At 45.2% G+C, this 26,453-nt stretch overlaps 1 protein-coding gene across 1 annotated transcript in view; it reads left to right on the top strand.

Moving 5' to 3' along the window:
• The first annotated feature begins 2,766 nt into the window (after positions 1–2,766).
• Positions 2,767–26,453, top strand: part of SCARB2 (scavenger receptor class B member 2) — a 77,291-nt gene continuing 53,604 nt past the window's right edge. The window contains exon 1 of the mRNA XM_043906432.1: positions 2,767–2,894. Within this exon, the coding sequence (XP_043762367.1) occupies positions 2,778–2,894 (117 nt within the window). The 5' untranslated portion in view covers positions 2,767–2,777. The remainder of the gene's footprint in view (positions 2,895–26,453) is intronic.

Consider the following 26,453-nt stretch of genomic DNA (forward strand, 5'->3'; position numbering starts at 1 on the left):
GCTGATATTTATTGAGTCTCTGCTGAGTGAGGACTTTAGCTGGGGTGACTGGAACACATTGGTGAGCAAAGCAGATGAGAACATGAGGGCCCCCTGCTTGAAGGTTCTTGCTGACCCCAATGCAGACAGATAAAGTCCCATCTCTCCTATGGGACACAAGAGTCCCTCAAAGTCTGACCCCGAGGGGCCTCCATACCCCCACCCCACACTGCACACCAGTGCCTAGAGTCAAAAACAACTTTCCTCTGTCAATCTTGGGTTTTTCACCCCCAATATATTTTTTAAGTTTTTAAAAACTTATTCTTAATTATAAAATCTTAATTATTCTATAGAATAATTCAGTTCAGTTCAGTCGCTCAGTTGTGTCCGACTCTTTGTGATCCCATGAATCGCAGCACACCAGGCCTCCCTGTCCATCACCAACTCCCGGAGTTTACTCAAACTCATGTCCATCAAGTTGGTGATGCCATCCAGCCATCTCATCCTCTGTCATCCCCTTCTCTTCCTGCCCCCAGTCCCTTCCAGCATCAGGGTCTTTTCCAGTGAGTCAACTCTTCGCATGAGATGGCCAAAGTACTGGAGTTTCAGCTTCAGCATCAGTCCTTCCAATGAACACCCAGGACTGATCTCCTTTAGGATGGACTGGTTGGATCTCCTTGCAGTCCAAGGGACTCTCAAGAGTCTTCTCCAACACCACAGTTCAAAAGCATCAATTTTTCGGTGCTCAGCTTTCCTCACATCCATACATGACCACTGGAAAAACCATAGCCTTGACTAGACGGACCTTAGTTGGCAAAGTAATGTCTCTGCATTTTAATATGCTATCTAGGTTGGTCATAACTTTCCTTCCAAGGAGTAAGCGTCTTTTAATTTCATGGCTGCAATCACCATCTGTAGTGATTTTGGAGCCCCCTCAAAAATAAAGTCTGACACTGTTTCCACTGTTTCCCCATCTATTTCCCATGAAGTGATGGGATCAGATGCTATGATCTTAGTTTTCTGAATGTTGAGCTTCAAGCCAACTTTTTCACTCTCCTCTTTCACTTTCATCAAGAGGCTTTTTAGTTCTTCTTCACTTTCTGCCATAAGGGTGGTGTCATCTGCATATCTGAGGTTATTGATATTTCTCCCGGCAATCTTGATTCCAGCTGGTGCTTCTTCCAGCCCAGCATTTCTCATGAAGTACTCTGCATACAAGTTAAATAAGCAGGGTGACAATATACAGGCTTGATGTACTCCTTTCCCTATTTGGAACCAGTCTGTTGTTCCGTGTCCAGTTCTAACTATTGTTTCCTGACCTGCATACAGGTTTCTCAAGAGGCAGGTCAGGTGGTCTGGTATTCCCATCTCTTGAAGAATTTTCCACAGTTTATTGTGATCCACACAGTCAAAGGCTTTGGCATAGTCAATAAAGCAGAAATAGATGTTTTTCTGGAACTCTCTTGCTTTTTTAATGATCCAGCGATGTTGGCAATTTGATCTCTGGTTCCTCTGCCTTTTCTAAAACCAGCTTGAACATCTGGAAGTTCACTGTTCATGTATTGCTGAAGCCTGGCTTGGAGAATTTTGAGCATTACTTTACTAGCGTGTGAGATGAGTGCAATTATGCAGTAGTTTGAGCATTCTTTGGCATTGCCTTTCTTTGGGATTGGAATGAAAACTGACCTTTTCCAGTCCTGTGGCCACTGCTGAGTTTTCCAAATTTGCTGGCATATTCAGTGTAGCACTTTCACAGCATCATCTTTCAGGATTTGAAATAGCTCAACTGGAATTCCATCACCTCCACTAGCTTTGTTCCTAGTGATCCTTTCTAAGGCCCACTTGACTTCACATTCCAGGATGTCTGGCTCTAGAATAATTATGTCTATACAAACAATTTTTTCTATAGAAATAATGGAGAGACCTCTAGCATGGTTGATGAATACAATTCTTTTTTTCCACCCCCAATATCTTAACACAGCTTTTTCTTCTCCAAAAGCTTCCCCCCTCCTTTGTACACACCCTTCACATGACAAACCCTTACCCATCCCCCACGACCAGTTTAGTCGTGGGGTGCTAGATCACCCGGGTAGAGGTGCTTGCTGGCACAGATCTCCTCATGCACTTCGTAAAAGCACTAGTTACATTGTGTTTTAATTGCTGTTAACAGTGTCCCGCTAACTTGTGAGCTCGTGTAGATAGCAGGGGCAGCGTGTATCCATCCTGAGTTCCCGCAGTTCGTATCTGGGGAGAGGGTAGAGACGCGGAGAGCAGGCGATCTTCCCGCGGTCACCGCGGGGCCTGCGGCGAGAGGGCGGGGGCGTCGCCGGGCGAGGGTCAGGGAGCCGCCGGTGCTGGGCGGACCCGGGAAAGGCCGCGGGGCGCTCGGGCCGAATCGCGGCCGCCGCCGCCGGGCACATGACTGCGGGCTCAGCCTCCGCCCCGCCCGCTTCCCCGCGCAGCTGCCGCCTGTCGCCTCCCGGGGCTGCGGTGTGTCGGGCCAGCGAGCGTCTCCGCGCTGCGCGCTCCCTTTGCCTCGCGAGCTGCGCCAGGCGGGCGCCGCGGCTGCCGCGGCCGGAGAAAGCGAAACCAAAGCGGGACTCCCACTCCCCTCCGGCCGGCCGGGTGCAGGCGGGGCCGCGCTCGCCCAGTCGCGGAGCCGGGAGCCGGGCCCCTCGGCTGGGCCGCGGACGCCCGAGGGTCCCGGGTCTTCCGGCCGCTCCGGCGGAGCCCCTCCGTCTCTCCCTCCTTCCTTCTCATCCGGTCGCCGACCGCCCGGCCCCGGAGCGGTGCGCGGAATGGGCAGGTGCTGCTTCTACGCGGTGGGGACGCTGTCCCTGCTGTTGCTGGTGACCAGCATCACGCTGCTGGTGGCCCGAGTCTTCCAGAAGGCCGTGGACCAGACGATCGAGAAGGTGAGGCGTGGCGGGCTGTGTGTGTGTGTGTGTGTGTGTGTGTGTGTGTGCGCGCGCGCGCGCGCGCGTCGAGCGGGATTGGGGGGACACTTCGAGCCCACCCTCCCACTGCTGAACCTTGTGCAGGGTGGATCTGCACCCATTATAACCCTAGTCCAGCGGCTAGGGCCCTCCTTTCTTCCTTGTCTTCTTGGGCTGGGTGGTTTAAGAGTTAAAGAAGGCTGGAGAGAAATAATTCTGTTCCTTTTAGAGTAATAAACAAGACTGTGGGTCTGGACTTTGAAAGAAGGCTTTCACTTACATTCTGTCATTTGTTTTCTGGGCCCTCCCCGCGCCCCAATCTCTGTTGGGCCCAAACTCATTTCCCTCCCACTTCATGAAGAAACAAACTAAATGAAAGACACTGCAACCCCGCAGGTGTGTTGGCTGTTTGCCCTGGCCTTTGAAGTGGTGTGCGGTGGGGATGAGAGGCCGGTGCCTCCTCTGTGTGCCTGCCTCCCTGGGCTGAGCCCCGCACTTGGTAGCCAGGCCAGGCCTCTGGGCTGGGTGACATTTCAGTTCATCAGAGCCTGTGCTGACTAGCTGACTTAGCAGCCTGGTGTCTTGTACCAGAAGTCTGTGTTGCTTTGTCTCACCATGGATTTCTTGCTCTTCTCAAACAACCCTAAGCTTAGGCAAAGCTGCATTTAAATGTTTAATCTGAGCCCATCTCTTCCTCTCAGATGAGTGGGCTGGAGAGCTGGTCACTTCAGGCCTCTCCATCCTATGATTTCACCAGCGGTCATTTCTCCTGCCCTTTCACCGACATTCACCAATCTGTGTGGAAAGAGGAACCAGAGAGTTACTGAAGTCACTTTTTCCTTTTAAAAAAGTTATCGGAGAAGTCTTTCTTGTTAGCACCCATCACCGCCTGATTTCTCCCACTTGTTTACACTTGCCGCTGGCCAGATAATAAAAGCTGGGGCCTCCTCCAAAATTGGTCCACATAGCATAATTGTTTCATTCCAGGTGGCAATAGACCTACTTTTTAAATAGAGGGTTCTAAAAGCCATCAATTACTTGAAATCTGAAGCAACTTAAAAAAAATGCCATGGCAATGCATAGTTTAATTTTTTGAGAGTTCACATTGCCAAGGGGTGACAGGACCCACTGTCTGAGCTTCTCAAAGGCCATTGTTCAAAGCATGTTCAGAGAAAAAACTAAATCGAATCTCTCCACTCTTGTCTACCTGCAGATCCATGGCAAGGTAGTTTAAGGATGTAACCTCTTGCTTGGGTGTCTAGAGTTAAGCAATCCAATGATAGTCAGTTGGATTTTCTTGGATGGCTTTGAAAAGCTGTTTCAGGAGAGGTCTGTGAGATGGGTGATGTCCCTACCTTGTGCCTGAGGTATTGTCAGCCTTTGGATGCTCTGCGGGTCTGCATTCATGGGCAGTGGGTCGGGAGGTGGCGGGGGTGGAGGGCAGTTGTAAGGCAGCTGGGCTGGGGCTTAAGTTTGCACTGATATTTGGTGATTGGCCTTTAAAGGTGGTTTTCTCCATGAAGAATGGACTCTGATCTGACTGTTAAATGAAAGTACAGGAGAAGTGACCTCTCAGAATGGCCTCACCCTATTAAGGGACACTGCACCAGGTGGTGTGTGAACCTGAATGACAGGGCTAGGTGTGGGCAGGTGTGGAAATATGGGAAGGCAACCAGAGGTCAAGCACTGCCATCATTACCACTCCGCTTTCCTGGGTCGCCTGTAGGGGGGTAGCATGAGATGGTGGAAAGGGTAAGGACTTTGCAGGTCAATTCATAGTCATGAATCCGGCTCCACCGTGTACTAGCTGGGTAACCGTAGGCTAGTACTTAACCTTTCTTAATTCTAGGCTTTTCCATCTGTAAATGAGGATAACAACTATTCATGTAAATAGAAGAATTATAAGAATTACTAGAGAAAATGGTTGTACTTCTCCTGGGATACAGTAGTATGTATAGTTATTTGTAGGGCTTCCCTGGTGACTCAGCAGTAAAGAATCCGCCTGCAATGCAGGAGACATGGTTTCAATCCCTGGGTGGGCAAGATCCCCTGGAGAAAGGAATGGCAACCCACTCCAGTGCTCTTGGCTTGGAAATTCCATGGACACAGGAGCCTGGAGGGCTCCAGTTCATGGGGTTGCAAGAGTCAGACACGCCTTAGCGACTAAACCACCACCACCACCACCATAGTTATTTGTAAATGATAGCAATTTTATTTTTGTTAGAAGCAAATAAAAAATACATGAGATTGGAGGTTAGACACCCTATGTTCAAATCCTAGCCCTGACATTTCTAGGCTCTTTGCCTTTGGGCAAGTTACATAACTTCCCTGAATCTCAGTTTCATTCCTGAGAGAAATGAGGATGTTAGCCATCCTGGGGGTGCATTTACCATGAAACTCACAAAGCTTACACTTTGGGTCCCTCACTTGCTTGGGCCCTTCCAAGGCCCTTCACCTAATTCTGTATCCAACGTTTTCTTTTCTTAGGGACATCCTCCATACCTTGTATGAGCTTCACACAGACCTAGGATCTGCCTGTGTGTGTGCTGTTGTGAAACTGAGTGAGGTCACCTGTGTAAAGCAATAAGCATAGTGTTAGGCTTCGAATAGGTGGCCAATTATAGCTGCCATCATTATTTCCATGGAAATAATGGAAATTCATTATGGAAAATTCATTCATAACTTACTTTAATATACTTGTAATACAATCCGATATTCCTAGTTCTTAATTTTTTTCCTTTGAAGATTGTCCATGTCCTGCTTTGTCTACATCAAAAAGCAGAGAGAGAAAAAGGATGAAAATCAAATGAGTAGGTTGGGCTAATTGTGAGCAGCTTAGTAACATAATTCCTATTAGAAGACTCTGGCTCATTTGATAATTGTCTGTGAGCCCCACAACAGCCAGAGATGACTGAAGGGAGATTTTGATCTCGGCTGTTGAGTAGAGTGGAAGGAACCAAGACGGTCTGGTCCCGTTCTTGGCTTGTTATAGTATGCCGTACACTGAGAAAGCCCTGTGACTGTTTCTCTTTGTCATTGTGTAGTCACTCAGTCATGTCTGACTGTTTTGTGACCCCATGGACTTAACCAACCAGGCTCCTCCATCCATGGGATTTTCCAGGCAAGAACACTGGAGTGGGTTGCCATTTCTTTCTCCAGGGGATCTTCCTGGCCCAGGGATCGAACCTGCATTTCCTGCATTGGCAGGTGGATTGTTTACCACTGAGCCTCCAGGGAAGCCCATTGTTTCTCTTTACTTTTCTCAATTGCAGAAGAGGCAGAGAAATTTTTCCCATCTTGGCTACTCACACCCACATCCTGGAGGATACTCTGAGCATTGGCCAGGCCCTCTTTGTTGAGCATTTTGACCTCCCTGAAGACAGAGCTTTGCAGGGGCCCAGCAATCTCTTTTTCTGTCTAGAACCTGGAAGGGCAGGGTTTTATGTTACATTTCATCTGGTAACCCCCCTAATTGTTCTGGCAACTAGGGCAGTGCCTGGTACGTGGTGGGTAAGCTATCTAGCTGCTTACTAGCTGCTGCCTCACTTCTAATTGTTTTAGTTGAGAGAACAGTGTCCTAAGAATCCACAGAGCTTGGTGAAAATTCCTTTTTTGGTCACTAACAAATACTTGGATTAAATTGGACAAGCCAAGTAGCAAGTTATTGAACCCCTCAAAACCTCAGGTTCCTCATCTTGAAAATGGGGATCATAAGAATACCTACCTTTGAGTTGTTGCAAGAATGAAATAAAAGGATCGATGTAAAGCGTATAGTACACTCCCTTCCTGGTGCCTGAATTTGTGATCCTTATTTGTATAGGCAACATATTTGCACAGCAGCTGTTCTTTTCACAGACAGGAACTAAAGAGTAGATAAAGGTCCTTCTAGCTCCAAAACTCTGAGATTCTATGACACAGGTACGTGACCTGTGCCCGAGAGCAACTCTGCAGCGCAGGATATTAAATTTGCCTTTCGGCTTGCTGAGTGTTTGAATATCTCCCAGAAATGAGGGCGCAAGCTGGCCAAGGGCAAAGTTGGCTAATAAGAGATGGGCTGGCAGGGGAAGCAGCAAGAGGGCAAGAGACTGTTGTCACTTTGCTTCCTATTCATAGACCAAGGAAGGACGACAGCCTTAGGGTTCAGGGCTGAGAGGAACATGACGGAGTCACCTACCCGGCACCGGAAACCTAAGGCCCTGGGCAAATTCCAGCTGGCCTGCTCAGGGAGTGAGAGCAACCTTGGAGCTCGAAGAGATAAGTTTAACCAAATAACACTGATTGGTGAAGCTATGTGATGTTTTTAAAGAGTCAAATGAGGAAATCATCTTCATTTTTGTTTCTATAAAGACAATCAACTATATATAATCTTCAAGGGCTCCTTCTTGCCTAGCAACCCCATTTCCTGATTTGCCTCTCTTCAGGGTTATAAAGACATAGAATCTTAGAGTAGGCATCACTTAATCTGTTATTTTCTAGTCAAGGAAACTGAGACTGTAAATTCAAATATGGATAGTGGTGGGTATCAAATTAGGAGCTTCCAGGAGGTGCTAGTGGTAAAGAATCTGCCTGCAATGAAGTAATCTAAGAGATACAGTTTTGATCCCTGGGTCAGGATGATCCCCTGGAGGAGAGCATGGCAGCCCATTCCAGTATTCTTGCCTAGAGAACCCCATGGACAGAGGAGCCTGGCAGGTTACAGCCTAGAGTTGCAAAGAATTGGACATGACTGAAACGACTTAGCACGCATGCACATATTAGGGTGTTGAATTACCTTTACGCCTATATGACCCTGGAAACATAGAGAAGTGACTTATCAAAGACCACATGATTAAGTTAGGTGCATAAACTGGGTCTTCTAGTTCACTTTTCCCATCCTGAAGGTGATCATACATCCCCATTGCCTGTGAGAGTTCTGGCTTATTTACACCTGCTATCCTGGAGCAATTACTAGCGCCTTCTTCCCTTTCAAAAGATTCCTGGTGACCATAAATTCTACCCTCACACATCACGTTATCCTCCACTCCTTGGCGTTAAAGAGGAGCAGTGCTCTCTGAGGAAATGAGGCATCCTCACGCTAGCTCAAGAAAGAGGATTTTTTTTCTTTTCTCTAAGGTTGGAAGAGGAAACTGGTAGAAATCAAAGGGTGAGAACCACAGCCCAGTTAGGCCTGCGAATCCAGTAGAAACTGGACAGTCAGCAGGATCCAGGCCCAGTGTGTCTCTCACCTCTTCCTCTGCCTTCCCCACCAGCTTCCTCTGTGTCCTCGGGCCCAGGCTGGTTCCTCATCTGGGGCTTCCATAGCCCTGACCTTCTGTGATGCTCCAGCTGCTGAGCCTCCCATGGACACGCTTCATCTCAGTTTCTTCCTTCCAAATTCGTGACAGAGTCATGTGATTGCTCCGCACCAGCAGAAACCGTAGCTCTATAAACAGAGGCCATATCCTTGCCGGAGTCTTTAACTCCTCAACAAAACCATCCAACTTCTCCCTGGCTTTTGGAAATGTGATCTGGTGATATCACAATCTTATGATGTCCCTTTCAGCATCTTACTAATTCATGGGGACTGTGGGTGTATGCATTACTAAAGGTTAAGGCAAGGGATAAGTCCGTAGTTCTCAGTGTTTTTCCTGGACTCTAGGGAACCACATCAGAATCACTTATGGAAAAAACCCAGACCCCACCAGCCATGTGAATCAGAGTCCCTGGGACTAGCCGAGACTAGGTCAAGACCGAGACTGATTCTGTTAACCCATGTCTTCACTCCTTGAGATGGCAGTTCTTTTTCTCTTTGTGTTTTATTGTTTAAAAAAAGTTATTTATTTATTTTTGGCAGCACTGGGTCTTCATTGCTATGTGTGAGCATTCTCTAATTGTGGTGTGTGGGAAGCGACTCTTCATTGTGGTGTGCGGGCTTCTCATGACAGTGTCTTCTTTTATTGCGGAGCATGGGCTCTAGGGCACGTGGGCTTGATAGTTGTGGCACATGGGTTTAGTTGGTCCATGGCGTGTGGAATCCTCCTGGACTAGGGATGGAACCCGTGTCTCCTGCATTGCAGGGCAGGTTCTTAACCACTGGACCACCAGGGACGTCCCTGTATTTTATTCTTTATTTTTGCCTGTTTTTCTGGTAAAGAGAAATATATGCCATTTTAAAAAGTCAGAGACAACAAAGAAAAAAAAGTCAGAGAAACAAAGAAACCACTGTTAAGTATATTGTTGATTAATCCACATTTTTTCTTTGTGCATTATAGTAGCACGTATACTTTACAGAAATGGGGTGCTTCTGTTCCCACCCTGTATTTATTTTTAATTTCAACTGGTATAACTAGCATACAAAAGAGCTGATAATTCTAGTTGGGGCTATTATTCTTAGTAATTACTACTATTCTGCAGGTTTACATCAAAGAAAATATCTTTTGGGAGGGAGGGGAAGGTCTTTGCTTATGAGAACTGTTTTTTGCTTTCTTGTTTCACTGTCAAGCCACAGTGAAGGGGCCATCTGTTCTGCCAGACACTTGCTTGTTTCCCAGGGAAGAATCAGCAGGTGGGATTATAAAATCATTAATGAAAACACATGATACTGGCCAAGAGGCTAGGCGGCATTTATGGTCTATATCATCAAGATACATAGTCTATATCCAAGATATGTTACATGAAGCAACCATTTTTTATGAAAGCTGGTAACTAGTCAAAAGCAACTGAGAAAAATAAAGGCTACTTTCAGTGTTTGCTCTCTATATCCAAAAGCACTTTTAGGTATATTCTTTGGCAGTCATCCATTTATTTAGGAAATATTTACTGAGTATGAATCATTTGTGAGGCAGTGTGCTGAGACCTATGGGTACAATAGTAAATGAGACACGGTCCATATCCTTACGGAATTTATAATCTAATTCAGAATTCTGGGACTCAGATGCCTTTATTCTCTTAAGGATTATTGAAGACACCAAAGAACTTATGTTTCTATTGGTTACATCTATCAATATTTATGATACTAGAAATTAAAACTGATACATTTTTAAAACACAAGTATGTGCATGCTAAGTCACTTTGGTTGTATCCAACTCTGTGACCCCATGGACTGTAGCCCACCAGGCTCCTCTGTCCATGGGATTTTCCAGGCAAGAACCCTGGAGTGGGATACCATGCCCTCCTCCAGGGGATCTTCCTGACCCAGGGCTCGAATCCCCATCTCTTTCGTCTCCTGCATTGACAGGCAGGTTCTTTACCACTAGCCCCTCCTGAGAAGCCAAAATACAAGTATACATGAGTACATATTTCATTAGCTGTCAGAGCAATGACATCATTACAACCTGTGTAATCCCTAGAAAGTTCCACTACACGCTCATGAAAAAATGGGAGTGAAAAGGGCAGATAATGTCTTGGTGTTATTACAGAAACAGTTTTGACCATCAGGAATCTCCTGAGAGGGTCTTGGGGCCCCTCAGACCACCCCTTGAGAACTATTGATCTGGTTTTCATTTACTTTTGTTGACTTTTAGAATTTTTAAAATAACATAATAGACCTGCTTTATTTCTGTAAGGCCACTTTGGGAACTATGTTATTAATGTTTTCAAACCACCAGGGTCTTGTTTACTTTGCTATATATTTATATGTCTGTTTGGTGTCTTCCTTATGAGAACTGTTTTTTGCTTTCTTTGTTTCTTTGTTTTTGTTTTGTCTTTCTTTGTCCAGCATGAAGGACAGTGGGTTTGGGCCATCAGTGATGCAGGTTCAGGGAACCTCCTGTATTTTCCTGTGTGTTAATCAAACCAGACCAGAACATTAGCAGCTCCATAATTGAATTCTTCAATAATTCCCCTCCAGCCTCAGCCCTGCCAGAGATTCTCCATCCACAGGACATAATTCAGTATTTAAAGCTACCCCCAAAGCTGTCTTTGAAGGTAGGGGTCCGGCCATATGTAGCTTTGTATCATCTTCTCAACCTGTTAAATGAATGTCATACAAAATAGATAGTTATTAAACATCACGTGGATGAATGGAGAGATGAGAACTTAACATCTTCAGGATGATTTTGGTTGTATATTGTTATTCTGCTACACATTTTTGTTCCAGTGGTCACGTTTGCCGCACTAACCTTTATACCTTTAAAATCTGGAAATTTCACTGAATAATCCAGCTTTCCAACTTCTCTGGGAACCTGTGACTGTTTGGGGTTTTTTGTTGTTGTTCATTTTGATTAATTTTTGTTGGACTGTAGTTGCTTTTGTGGGATTCCCCGGTGGCTCAGCGATAAAGAATCTGCCTGCAATGCAGGAGATGTGGGTTTGATCCCTGGGTCAGGAAGATCCCCTGGAGAAGGAAATGGCAACCACTCCGGTATTCTTGCCTGGAGCATCCCATGGACAGAGGAGCCTGGAGGGCTACAGTGCATGGGATCACAGACAGTCGGACCCGACTTAGTGACTAAACAACAGCAAACATAGTTGCTTTACAATGTTAAGTTAGTGTCTACTGTACGGCAAAGTGAATCCGCTGTACGTACTCACCTAGCCCCTCTTTTTTGGATTTCCTGAATGTGCCTCTTTTGCAGTACAGGCCCCGTCACAGTCTGTGTGACAGCAGCTGGGGCAGAATGGAGGCTGCCCTTCAGACAGGACCTCACGCCCTGTCCCCACCGCCGTCAGACTCCTGTTGTCCCCGACCCCCGGGTCCAGGGAAGGTGCCCTCTGTCATGGGGTTTGCTCTGCTGTCTTTAACAGAGTGGAGAGATACCTGTTTGTATCTGATGCTCTTTACCACAAGAAGGAAAATGAAAAGATAGCCTGAAGAGGTTATTTGTTGCTCAGCTACTCGGTTGTGTCCGACTCTCTGTGACCCCGTGGACCGCGGCACACCAGGCTTCCCTGTCCTTCACCATCTCCTGGAATGTGGTCAAACTCATGTAGTCAGTGATGCTATCCAACCAGCTCATTTTCCGCCACCCCCTTCTCTTCCTGCCCTCAATCTTTCCCAGCTTCAGGGTCTTTTCTAATGAGCTGGCTCTTTGCCGCAGGTGGCCAAAGTATTGGAGCTTCAGCTTCCGCATCAGTCCTTCCAATGAATATTCAGGGTTGATTCTTTTAGTACTGAAGAATTTAACGTGCATTTAACAAAAATGGGAGAGGGCATATTTCTGTGTAGAGGTGAGTATTAATGCTAGGGTTTGGCATGTAAGCATGCACAGACCTGTACCTGCTTCGTTCCTTGACCTTCCCCACATGGCTCCTTTAGCTTCAGAATTTTACATTCTTTCTAAAGAAAGCAAGACAGAATGCCTTGCTTCCTTGTTACAGGAATGTCATCATTACTCTTGCAAGTCCCATTTTAAGGATATTGCTTCTAATATGATTCTTCTGATAATCCACAATAATGGAAGGAATAGGAGATGTAGATATAAACAGGTTAGGGAAACATCCTTGTTTCATCTTTGAGAGATAAACTCACAACCAAACAGGTTGTAAAATAATAAGACTGGCTCCACAGGTTATACAGAGAACCTGGCATTAGTGCCATGGCCACACTTCTTATTTATTCACATCTTGAAATCCTGTTTTTCATCCACTCATTCAACTGTTCCTACATCCCCCCACCCCCATCCCCTGCCAGCATCCACATATATCTCCCCACTCTTCGCCTGGTCCTTTTGATTAAGTTTCTATCTGGTGGCTGATTTTTCTCCCTTTGGGCTGGCAGTTCTCGACCTTGGGTTCACATTTGAAATTACCTGGAAGTATTTAGAAAGTATTCTACTGGGTGTTTTGTGGCAGGAGCTTTTTCAGGATAACTGTGCTACCCTCTTGTCCTATATGTGACTTATAGACAGAGCAGCAGCTGACACATAAACTCACATTGGAGCCTCAACTGTCAGATCTCATTAGCTGAAATTATTGGAGTTGCAATTAAAACAAAATGAGTTCAATAACAGTGACATTAAAAAAAAAAAAAGAAAACCAATGCTTTTGTTCCTAAGTTAAAATAAGGTCAGAGAATACGGGTAAAATGTTAATGGCAGCATATTTCTTTTACCTCAGTAGAGTATTTAGAAAGGTAAATAGTACAAACTACTTACATTACTCCAAGAATCTGCACTGGGTTTGCTTGATTTCAGGGAGAAATTTTTAAAATAGTGCAAACCAACTGGTGTTTTGATATTTGGTGAGTTTTATTAATGTGGAATCCAATGAGAATGCTCCACACACTATTAGATCAGGTTTTCTCAAAGTTGGTCTGCATTATCTCTGGGTAAATTTAGACCCTGTAGATGGCAATGTGGATGCTGAGTTTGTGTTTAATTATTAAGCAGCACTTTGTTGAACTAAAAGTACAAGCAGCAATTCTCTTGAGGCCTGCAAGTTTCTGAAAATATTAACTTACTTGCATTAAAGCCCAGTGCAGTTCCCTGAGGGCTTATTCTTATCATCTGCATGTGGCTTTTATCAGGACAGCTGGTTCCTCAGCCATCCTTGTGCTGCTTTCCCGAAAGATCTCCCTCAGGCTGGTGTGGATGTGGTGTTTCTCGTGGCTGTACCAAGTCATGGGCTTCCCCGGTGGCTCAGACAGTAAAGAATCTGCCTGCAATGCAGGGGGCCCAGGTTCAATCCCTGGGTTGGGAAGATCCCCTGAAGAAGGAAATGGCAACCCACTCCAGTATTCTTGCCTGGAGAATTCCATGGACAGAGGATCCTGGCGGGCTACAGTCCATGGGGTCACAGAGTCAGACATGACTGAGCAACTAACATCTCTCAGCAGAAGCAGCTAATCCAGTCATACCTGAGAAGGTGGAACACTCCATGTTGCTGGTTCTTAAAGGGCCTGTTGGGATGGCAGGTGATGGGCTGAGTCAGGTCCCATGAATTGACGTCTTGGGCTGCATCAGGACCCCAGAGTTTATCCTGTTAGCAGTGGGGAGAGTGTCTGCCCTGATAGGCACTTTTGATGGAACTCTCTGGAAGCTGATGTAGATAATACCTTTGAAAGGGGCAAAGCTGGAGAAAGGATACCAATTGGGAGACCACCTAACACTGAACCATATTGCCACAGTCCTTGCCAGTAATGAGATGAAAGTGAAAGTGTTAGTCGCTCCATAATGGCCAGCTTTTTGCAACCCAGTGGGCTATAGCCCATCAGGCTCCTGTGTCCATGAAATTCTCCAGGCCAGAATACCGGAGTGGGTTGCCATTTCCTTCTCCAGGGAAACTGCCCAACCCAGGGATCGAACCCAGGTCTCCCATTGCAGGCAGATTCTTTACTGTCTGGGCCACCAGGGAAGCCCATTGATGAGACAGGCACAGGGAAAGAAATGGAGAAGAGGAGGAGGTAGGACTCCTCTCATCACTAGGACTGAGTGATTAGGGGAGAAATCATGAGCCCCTTTTTTGGTCACGTTGATGTTGAGCAGCCTGCGAGGTATCCAGGTGGGAATTTTAGGATGAAAGTGTAGGTCCCTCAGTCATGTCCAACTCTTTGTGACCCCATGGACTGTAGCCCACCAGGCTCCTCTGTCCATGGAATTTTCCAGGCAAGAATACTGGAGTGGGTTGCCATGCCCTCCTCCAGGGGATCTTCCCAACCCAGGGATTGAACCTGGGTCCCCTGCATTGCAGGCAGATTCTTGCCTGTGTGAGCCATCGGGGAAACCCATGGATCCATATAATTGATATTATCCCAGTAATTTCAGGCATAGCCCTTCTTTGGGCCTTGCACATGAACGTTCACTGTTACATGCATGTCAGTGTTACGTCCTTAGCTAAATGTCTTCTTGAAACAGGGCCTATGCTTGTTGGGCACAGAGAAAGCTCTCAGTATATACATATTGGCAAATTAACTGAAAGGTAGGTTTTTCAGTCCAGATGATTAACCTGGCTTTCACATTGCAGATTGACCACATAACTCAATCATCTTTACAATATTTCTCTTTTTTATTTTATTTTTTTTTTACAATATTTCTCTTTTTTAAAATACTTATTTATGCATTTTGTTTTTGGCTGCTTTGGGTTTTTGTTGCTGCATGCTTGCATTCTCTAGGTGCAGTGAGTGGGGGCTACTGTCTAGTTGCAGTGTGTAGGCTTCTCACTGCAGTGGCTTCTCTTGTTGCAGAACACGGGCTCTAGGGCCCCTGGGTTCAGTAGTTGTGGTATACAGGCTTAGTTGCTCTGAGGCATGTGGGATCTTAATTCCCAGACCAGGGATCAAACCCATGTCCCCCGCATTGGCAAGTGGATTCTTAACCACTGGACCACCAGGGAGGTCCCTCCAACATTTCTTTTGATGGAAGTATTACCGCATTACACCTGGAAAAATTCGTCATGTTCTGCACTATCCAAAGTCACATGGTAAAACTGATTTGGGACCTTATGCTGACTTTTAATTTAGCATACGTGGAAGACTCTGCTGGTTGCAGGGTTATCTAGTGGCCCTGGGAGGTCTTGGAGCCCAAGTGATGGTTTCTCCACAGTTTCACGGTCTTTCCGGGGTAGGTTGCCAGATAAAATTCAGGATGCCTAGTTAAATTTGAATTTCAGATAAACTTCAAGTAATATTTTAGTGAGTATGTCTATGCAATATTTTGATTCTCTTCAGTTTATCAGTTGTTAGCATCCTGCCGTAGTGACTTCATCTTTCTCTTATATACTCTTTCTTGAATTTTTTGAATGCAAGTTGCAGATATTACAACACTTCACCCCTGAATCCTTCAGCATTGCATTCTAAGAATTAAAGCATTTTTGACATAGCCTATGCAATATTTTGGGCTTTCCAGGTGGCATTAGTGGTAAAGAACCCACCTGCCAATGCAGGAACCATAAGAGATGTGGATTCTATCCCTGGGTCAAGACGATGCCCTGGAGGAGGGCATGGCAACCCACTCCAGTATTCTTGCCTGGGAAATCCCATGGACAGAGGAGCCTGGCAGGTTACAGCCCATAGTGTCGCACAGGGTTGGACACAACTGAAGCTTAGCACACATGCATGCAATATTTGCGATATCCTTGGGCATCCTGTGTTTTTATTCACTCAATCTGGCAGCTGTACTCTGGAAGTGTGATGGGGTAGCAGCTCCTAGAGTGGTCAAGTATGGACTTTACAAACCCACAGACCTAGACTTGGTGGGATTTGACTTGACTCAACTGTCTCTGTGACTCTGGGAAAGCTGGTGCCCCCATTTCCTTCCCCATAAAATGGTAATTCTTACCTTGTGAGGCCAATGGAAGGCTTAAAGTGTCCATAATGCCCAGCAGAGCACCTGACTCGTGGAGACTTTGAGTTAGTAGCAGCCTGGTAGGAATGGTAATTGTCCTTCTCTGAATTGAACATCAGGGAAGGAGATAAAAATAAAGAAGCAACTGTTTTAGAAGCGTTGGCAGCTGTATTTATAAACTCCCTTCTGTTCTCTCAGTCCTCTTCTCTATGTGGGGTGTACACACACACACCCTCCCACACCATCTACTCTGGGATTTACAGTGTACACTAGGTTCCTTGAGGGCCATTGTGAGTGGGGAGGTGGGGCGCCAGGGGACACATTGAAGGTGCAGGAGGGAATTCCCTGGAGGTCTAAGGGTTAGGACTCTCCACTTTCACTGCTGAGGGCATGGCCAAAAAAAAAGAAAGGTACAGGAAAAACCGATACTCTTGGGAGCAAAATTTGAGTGGGTTCAAAGTCAAAGATGGTGTGAGGCTTGTCAGGATGTTGACTCAGCTAAGAGTGACGGGGAGAGACCGGGGGTGGGGGTGGAGGCCTACGGTGAGAAGTCCCGATTGTACCAGCACCTGCATTGGTGTTTTTGTTGTTGTTGTTAGGTTTTTATTTGGTTTGCTTAGCGAAGGACTCCAGTCGACCAGATGTTTATTTCCATCCTGAAACTTTGTCGTCAGCTTGAAACTTGGAGAAGTTAAGTTCAAGTCAGACTGTCATGAGAATAGCCAGTTTTACCCTCCCTCGGGGAACAATTTCGCCGGCCTTCTTTCTGGGAACCCTTCCTCTTGTTTTCGGACGGTTTTGTTTTGTTTTTTACCTAAACTGGATACAAACCCAGCAAAGTAAACTCAGGCAGTTTGCCATCTGTTCACTCACACTGACTGGCTCTTTGGGGATGGATAATTCTAAGATGATTTTCTTTACTTTAATAAATAAATGAGGCTGCAAATCCTTTCTCTTTTTTCTGTTGAAGTGTAGTTGATTTATAGTATCGTGTTAGTCTCAGGTGTACGGCAGAGTGATTCAGTATGTGTGTATATACATACACATACTTTTTCAGTTCCTTTCCATTATAGCTTATTACAAAATATTGAATATAGTTCCTGTGCTAAACAGTCCTCCTTGTCTATGTATTTTATATAGACAAGTGTACATCTGTTAATCCTACACTTCCAGTTTATCCTTCTCCAGTCACGCCCCGCTCTTTGCTAACCATAAATTTCTATTTCTGTGAGTTTGCTTCTGTTTTATAAATAAGTTCATTTGTATTACTTTTTATATTCCATGTATAAGTGAGATCACATAATGTGTATCTTTCTCTGACTTAATTCGCTTAGTGTGATCATCTCTACGTCTGTCCATGTTGCCGCAGCAAGTCCTTTCTCACTCTGGAGTGAGTGAGCATCCACACACTGATGCTTGTCAGAGAAAGCTGGCCAGAAATACAGAGTGTTACATCAACTATCCTGACAATAGTAGGAGAAGCAGTACTACAGAGCCCAGTGTGGGGGAAGGAGGCCCTTGGCCCTGGTGAGGGAGAGCTGACCACAGCTGATGAGGCATCAGCCTCGCCTTTGTTTTGCAAGGACAGAGGCAAAGCTAGATGAAATTAGTCCTCTGTATCCACTTCTGCCTTCTCTTGGGGGTCTAATTAATATATTTTATAGAACTGAGTTCCTTAGATTTTCACTTTAAAAAATATGTATAAGGGAACAGTTATTTTTTCTGCTTATGGAAGTAGTTTATTTTTGTTGTTTTAAAAAAAAATCCAAACAGTGCAGAGAAACATCACAGAGAGAATGGAATACCCCGCCTAATCCTGTTCTATAGAGATGAATGCTATTAGACATCTAGTGAAGGCTTATTGATTTTGAGGATAGCTAAAAGATTGAAATTGTAACATTATCTATACATCACCCCTCTAATGTTTTCATGTTTGCATTTTATCTGCTGGTTTTGTCCACACTTATACCTATTTTGCATTGTCTGCTTTTACCAGTTAACATACATCATGAGCATGTTTCTTATTTCTATGTAGTAGTTTTTATAATCCTAATGATTGCTTTCTACTCTAGTCTGTGAATTATCATAATTTACTAAGTCGTTCTTGTCCTGTTCAACATTTTAGTTATTTCCAATTTTATGCTAATTCCTTGTTACTTCAACCTTAACTGAATCTTACGTAGGATATTTTATGAAGATAGTGACTAAAAACTTTTTTTTCTTTCTTTTCTCTCTTGTTTAACATTTGTTGGGTTGTCTGTATTTGAGGAAACTCATGGAAGTGACATGATCCCTTTCTTTCTTCAGACAAAATCCTGGAACCCTCTCATCCCCAATCTGAAGATGGTGATAATCAACCTCACAGTCAGCATTTATTGAGTATTTTGAGTGTGACTTGAGATAAGCACTCTGCTTAAGCCTCATTTAGTCCTTATAACAATCTTAGCCAAGCCCTCCTTCCAGTGTTAGTTCAGTTCAGTTGCTCAGTCATGTCCAACCCTTTGCGACCCTATGGACTGCAGCACGCCAGGCTTCCCTGTCCATCACCAACTCCCAAAGCTTGCTCAAACTCATGCCCATCAAGTCGGTGATGCCATCCAACCATCTCATCCTCTGTCATCCCCTTCTCCTCCTGCCTTCAATCTTTCCCAGCATCAGGGTCTTTTCCAATGAGTCAGTTCTTTGCATCAGGTGGCCAAAGTATTGGAGTTTCAGCTTTAACATCAGTCCTTCCAATGAATATTCAGGACTGATTTCCTTTAGGATTGATTGGTTGGATCTCCTTGCAGTCCAAGGGACTCTCAAGAGTCTTCTCCTACACCACAGTTCAAAAGCATCAATTCTTCAGTGCTAAGCTTTCTTTATGGTCCAACTTTCACATCCATACATGACTTCTGGAAAAACCGTAGCTTTGACTAGATGGGCCTTTGTTGGTAAAGCAATGTCTCTGCTTTTTAATATGCTGTCTAGGTTGCTCATAGCTTTTCTTCCAAGGAGCAACCATGTTTTAATTTCATGGCTGCAGTCACCATCTGCAGTTATTTAGGAGCCAAATAAATAAAGCCTATCACTGTTTCCATTGTTTCCCCATCTATTTACCATGAAGTGCCAGTGTAAGCTTCCAAAATGCCTCTCACCTGTATCAATGCAAAATAGGCAGCCTGGCACAATAGGAGTGTCAGATAAAAAACAAATCTGATTTGATAAGGAGAGGCTGTTTAGAAGGATTATTGTAAAGGAGAAAGGACCTGGTGGTAGGGGGAGGGGATCTTGCATTTGGGAGTACCTCTGACTGTCTGATCTTCAGGGCCCTGAGGGTTAACCAGAAGGCTTTTCCTTTTATAAGGAGTTCATGGGGCTGGAAAGGAGAGAAACCTGAAGTTTGCTTAACAAGCATGTTTTTACCCAGCTTTATTGAGGTGTGTGTGTGCGAGTGCTCAGTGGTGTCTGACTCTTTGCGACCCCGTGGATTGTAGCCCACCAGGCTCCTCTGTCCATAGGATTTTCCAGGTAAGAACACTGCAGTGGGTTACCATTCCCTTCTCCAGGGGATCTTCATAACCCAGGGATCGAGCCCAGGTCTTCGGCATCTGCAGGCAGATTCTTTACCACTGAGCCACCAGGGAAGCCCTAAGTGTACAACACAGCGTTATTAACTGTAATCACCGTGCAGGCATTTGGCTACCATTGATCAGTGGGGTCAGGCTGTCCAGCTAATTGATTATGAGGCAAAAAAAATGGGAATCTGGAGGGTCAGTGTCTGGCCTTGTCTTAGGTAAACAAGAGAGACATCTGTGATTCTAAGTCATACGGGGAAGGGTGTTTCTTTGAAGTCAGCTATTTCCCGGAACACAGAAGCAAGGATTCTAGAACCATTGCTATTTTCCAGGGGTACAAGGCTCTGGCAAAATTCAGCGTTGCCAGAAGCAGAGGTTTGCAGTGAGTCCTGGCCTGGGAGGCAGGCTGCACCCGCTACTAGTACAGTAGATGTCAGGCATTCACCTAACCTCTTTGAGCTTTGGTCTCCTGAGATGTAAAACGGGGAAGATGATTTTCCTTTTGAAGACTACTAAGAGGACTGTTGTTGTTCAGTCACTAAGTCGTGTCCAGCTACTCTTTGTGACCCCATGGACTTCAACACACCAGGCTTCCCTGTCCCTCACTGTCTCCCTGAGTTTGCTTAAACTCAACTCGTTGAGTTGATCATGCCATCCAACCATCTCCTCCTCTGTCACCCCCTTCTCCTGCCATCAGTCTTTCCCAGCATCAGAGTCTTTTCCAATGAGTTGGGTCTTTACATCAGGTGGCCAAAGTATTGGAGCTTCAGCTTCAACATCAGTCCTTCTAATGAATATTCAGGGTTGATTTCCTTCAGGATTGACTGGTTTGATCTCCTTGCTGTCCAAGGGACTCTCAAGAGTCTTCTCCAGCACTACCATTAAGAAGATTGGATGAGATAAAGTGACAACACAACCCTTGGCTCTTGATGGTATTCTGCAGCTCAGAAACCTTCCACACTCCTTCCTTATACATCAGATAAAATCTAGACTTCTGTGACCCGAACGTACCTCTCTAAATGACTCTCCCCGCTCCCTATAAAACCCACGCCCAGTCATACCTAATACCATCACTCCTCTGGATCTTTTACTGTCTCATTCTCCATATCCACTCTTTCTGATTAAACGGAGGGTTCCAGGAGAGATGGACATCCATTGAGCACAGAGGAAGAGCTCACTCTGTCAGCCAGACAGGATAGTGGAATCAATGCCAGCTGTCCAGAAGGCATCCACCCCCATGACCTTCTCTGCTTGCCAAGTTTTTATTCCTTCTTCCTGGCTCACATTAAGCCCTACCCTTCTCCGTCTCAGCTTGTAGAATTCATTGTCTGAACACTGCAGAGACCACTGCCTGGTGTGATCATTGGCCATTTATTACCTGCTACTTTACATTGTTAATTATCTTGCATGTGTATATCCCCATCACCCAAATTGAAGGTAAACTCCTGGAACACAGAAACCACACCTGTGTTGCTAGGGATCCCTCACCTGCAATGCCTGGCACATAGTGTTTGGATGCATTGCATGCATAGTTCTATACTTTGCAAGAAAACCATGGTTATAGCATAGCTTTAAATAATTGTTCTGAAAAGAGATCATGGAGGGACACAGATTTTTTTTCCCCCACCCACAAAAGGAACTGGCTGCGTTTAGATCTTTGTTTGTGTGTGCTGAGTCACTTCAGTCATGTCGGACTCTTTTCGAGTCTATGGACTGTAGCCTGCCAGGCTCCACTGTTGATAGGATTCTCCAGGCAAGAATATTGGAGTGGGTTGCCGTGCCCTCCTCCAGAGGATCTTCCTGACCCAGGAATTGAACCCGTGTCTATTACATCTCCTGCCTTGGCAGGCAGGTTCTTTACTGCTAGTGCCACTTGGGAAGCCCCTTAGCTCTTTAGGGTGCTGAAAAAAGTGAAAGTGAAGTTGCTTAGTTGTGTCCGACTCTTTGCGACCCCATGGACTGTAATGTAGTCTACCAGGCTCCTCCGTCCATGGAATTTTTCAGGCAAGAGTACTGGAGCGGGTTGCCATTTCCTTCTCCAGGGGATCTTCCCGACCTAGGGATCGAACCTGGGTCTCCCACAGTGCAGGTAGACACTGTACCGTCTGAGCCACCATGGAAGCACAGATTAGGGCGCTGGATTACCAATAAGATCCAGAAACTAACAGGTACTAGATCTGTGTGTTTCTGAGTCTAATGTATCTGTATCTGAATTGCTTTCTCGTATCTGAATGTGGTGGCTTCTCATATCTTCCCTGGTGGCTCAGATGGTAAAAGCGTCTGCCTACAATGCAGGAGACCCGGGTTTGATCCCTGGGTTGGGAAGATTCCCTGGAGAAGGAAATGGCAACCCACTCCGGTACACTTGCCTGGAAAATCCCATGGACGGAGAAGCCTGGTAGGCTACAAACCATGGGGTCACAAAGAGTCGGACACGACTGAGCAACTTCACTTTCTTTCTTTTCTTTCTTGTCTGAATATGGCTGAAGTGGCAGGGGACACCGCTTCCTCTGGATACCCTTTAAGGGCTCCTTGGACTTGTAGCTGTCAAGCTGCTGTCATAGGACCTTGACTGTGGCTTTGGCTGTGACCGTTCATGCCTCTCTTCTGCTCTTTTCTGGTTGCCCCATATCATGGTCTTCTCTCCCAGCATCTTATAAGCAAAGCTGATGGAAAATATAGTTTTCTTCTACTATGTTTTGTTGACTGAACCAATATTTCTCCAAAACCTGCCTTGTCCTGGAGGAGTGGGGAGGATTAAAGAAAAAACAAAACCCTATTCTTTTTCTGTAGGTGAACACCAGCAGATAACCTAATATGTTCCAATATTGAGTAGCTGCACTTCTTGTTTTTGGCTGCTAATATCACCTGCGTCATGTTGCTTCTGATTAACCTCAGTTTTTTAGAAGATGTGTTCCATCCTGAGCACTTTTTTCCCTAAGAAATTCCTATATAATGTGTTATGAGATTCAAAAAATGGATGACCCATCCAGTTAAGGGGGATTCTCAAGGACTTCACAAAGGAGGAGAAATTATTGCCCTGCATTTTTCTGGAAATTTCTGGGTAGGAAAAAGAGGTTTTTATTTGAATGGAAGCAGATAACTTCACAGGTATCTATGAGAGACACAGCACAGGATGCCAAGTTTTTCGTAGTCCAGGCCTCCAGTTCCAAATCCTCTAGGAGACAATTATTATTTCCGTGTTACACTTCTTATAGTTAACATACTAGTTTTAGGTAGGTTTCATTCAGTGTTAACTGAGCTGTTTCTAGGGGCTGTGTGTGCACTTTATACCAGAGAAACTCTACCACATAGAGTTACCGTATAGAGCCCGGCTCTGCCACGAAGAGACACAGACCCTTCCTTGTCCTTCCATGGCCTCTGGGTTCCATGTGGTCAGCCTTTGTCAGCTGCTGTCCTCTCCCTCTGTCTCTTTCTGGGCCTGACTCTCTCCCTTGCTCCTCTCGGATAACTAAGACTCCTGTTTAGAAGATAAGATAAAATACCACAAAGCTCTGAAAAAAAAACAAACAGCCTAAAATGATCAATTAGGCTGCTCTATGGCTGGGGTGGGGAGAGATTAATGTGTGTGTGGCAGGGGTAGGGCGAAGGGAAGGGGGGTGTTTCCCCAACAAGTGAGACTGAGCTGGATCCCAAGCTTGGAAGGGAAGGGGTTTTGTGGTTTCTCTTTAAATTTTTCCATCTCACCAATCTGACCTCAAATTGGTAAATCAGTACCGATAGTAAAGGCCAAGAATATTTCACTAATGTGCTGTTTGCGTAAAAATCTGATGATTAGATGTTCTGGCTGGTGCCAAACCACAAGGAGCCCCCAGTCCTATGACATGGCCAACTCACGGATAGGAATTGATTTCCAGCCCTCCAGACGACTGTGTTTGCTCTGACAAGCTTGGGTTTTCTGCATGCATTTTATTTCAGCACCTCTTTGTCTTACCCTGCAGAGAGTCTTGAGATATTTCCCACTGAATATTACAGTCATATCATTAAGTTCCCTTACAGCTCCGCTTCTGTTAAATTGGAGGCCTGGACTACTAAAACCTTGGCATCCTGTGGTGTGCTGTGTCACAGGGCGTGGTTTCCATCCTGTTTTGAAGCCAATGCCTCTGTTTATCACGATTCAGATCCTCACCGCTGGAGGGGTTTCAGGTGATGTCAGTAGCTGCTGCTTATGCAATCTAGTTACCATTTCATTAGTGGACTTACACTGTCTTTATCCGTAGATCTCCTTTTCCTCTCTTCTTTTTTAAATTTTTCTCAGTGTGGGGAATTCCCTAGCTGTCCAGTGGTTGGGACTCCACACTTCCACTGCTGTGGGCACAGGTTCAATCCCTGGTTGGGGAAGTAAGATCCCACATGCTGTGTGGCACACCACCCCCCAATTTTTTTCTCAATTTTTTTTTTTAATTCATTATAAAAATTTGGAAAATACATAATCTTATCAAGGAGAAAATAATAGTGATCCAGATCCCACCAGCTATCAGATCAAAATAACAGCTATCAGATCCCTGATAGCTCAGTTGGTAAAGAATCTGCCTGCAATGCAGGAGACCCTGGTTCAATTCCTGGGTTGGGACAATCCCCTGGAGAAGGGTTAGGCTACCCACTCCAGTACTCTTGGGCTTCCCTTGTGGCTCAGCTGGTAAAGAATCTGCCTGCAATTGGGGCGGGCGGGGGGGGGGGGGGGGGGCCCTGGGTTTGATCCCTGGGTTGGGAAGATACCCTGGAGAAGGGAACGGGTATTCTGGCCACTCCAGTATTCTGGCCTGAAGAATTCCATGGACTGTATAGTCCATGGGGTCTCAAAGAGTCGAACATGACTGAGCAACTTTCACTTTCAGATCCCAACATGCAGAGTTAGTTGCTGTTTGCATTCTGGTTTATTTATTCTCAGTCTCTGATCTTATCTTTCTTAAGCACCTCAATGATCTTAACTTTTTTAAAAAATTAATTTATTTTTAATTGAAGGATAATTGCTGTACAGAATTGTGTTGGTTTCTGCCAAACATCAACATGAATCAACCATAGGTATACATATGTCCCCTCAATGATCTTAACTTTAAAAAAGCAGTTTTTCAAAAAAAATACCAGGACAATACCCAGATCGAGTCCAATTCCAAAGCAGTAGTTATTTAATTCACTTCAGTTTAACAGTACTTCCTTCTCAACTTTAACTATGCCTTATCTCTGTTGTTCACTTGCTAAGCTGTGTCTGACTCTCTGAGATCCCATGGACTGCAGCACGGTAGGCTTCCCTGTTCTTCACTATCTCCCAGAGTTGGCTAAAAGTCATGTCCGTTGGTTCGGTGATGCCATTCAACCATCTCTTGTCTTAGCTCAATATTAAACTTAATTAGCTAAATCTTAAAAAAAAAATGCAGTTTTTCTTTAATAGCAAGTTAACTACTAGATATTAGGTTTATGTGTACTAACCTTGGGTGCAGTATTAATCAGGCTTCTCTTGTAATGCTGGATAACAAGCAAACCCCCAAACTTAGCAGCTTACACATGTTAGGAAGTAGCATGTACTTCCTACTCCTTATGGCGAGGTTGGCTGCAATTTGAGCTGAGCTATGTCAGCTGATTTAGGCTGGACTCCTGGCACCATGGCTGGTCTACACAGGACCATTTTAGGGCCTTGGCTGAAGCGTCACCAACTTCCTGGGACAGGTAGCAGAGGGCGGCTGGTGGAAACTTGCCATGCCTTTAAGGTCTCAGCTCGAAGCTGGGGCATTCCCATTCCATCCACATTCAGTTAATCAAGTCAAGTCACTTGGTGATACCTGAAGTCTGTGGGGTGGCCAGGTTACTCCTTGTGTAGAGGAGCCAAAGTGTATTAGTTTGGGACCGTGCTCTATTTGTTTGTGAGGGGTGTCATAACAATTACCACAGACTGGGTGACTTAAGCAACAGAAATGTATTGTCTCACAGTCTTGGATACTAGAAGTCTTAAGATCAAGGTGTCAGCAAGGTTGATTTCTTCTGCAGCCTCTCTCCTTGGCGTCTATGTGGCTGTCTTCTTCCTGTGTCTTCACATGATCCTTATTTTGTGCGTGCTTATATCCTAATCTCTTCTTCTTATAAGGACATCCTTTATACTGGATCACAGCCCACCCTAATGAGTTCTTTAACCTTTCATTTCTCTTTAAAGACCCTGTATCCAGGGGCTCTCTGCTGGTCCAGAGGTTAAGAACCCATCATCCAGTGCAGGGGATGTGGGTTCAATCCCTGGTTGGGGAACTAAGATCCCATATGATCTGGGACAACCGAGCCCCCACACTCCAGGGCCTGGGTGCCACAACTAGAGAGAGGTCTGGGCAACACAACAGTGACCCGACACAGCCAAATAAATAGATAAATATTTTAAAAAGTAAAAGACCCCATCTCCAAATACAGTCACATTCTGAGGTACTAGGGGTTAGGACTTCAATATACAAATTTGTGGGGTGGGGGGACACACAGTTTCATAAGACATAATAAGGGTGGGAAACAAAGGAAGGATTGTAAACAAAGGATAGCCTAAGCAGTAGACCTCAGTGCAGCTTAGCTTTCTCATCTTTAAATCAAGGATAGACAAATCTATGTTAGGGGTCTGCTGGGGAGTGGATGAGAAAATGCATCTAAAGTCCCTAGTGGTGGAAGTGGTAGGGATGGTTGTGTTAGTCACTCAGTTGTGTCCAACTCTTTGTGACCGCATGGACCATAACCCGCCGGGCTCCTCTGTGCATGAAATTTTTCAGGCAAGAATACTGGAGTGGGTTGTC

The sequence above is a fragment of the Cervus elaphus genome, chromosome 6 (genome assembly GCF_910594005.1).
Source record: "Cervus elaphus chromosome 6, mCerEla1.1, whole genome shotgun sequence".
In the NCBI taxonomy this organism is placed as follows: domain Eukaryota; kingdom Metazoa; phylum Chordata; class Mammalia; order Artiodactyla; family Cervidae; genus Cervus; species Cervus elaphus.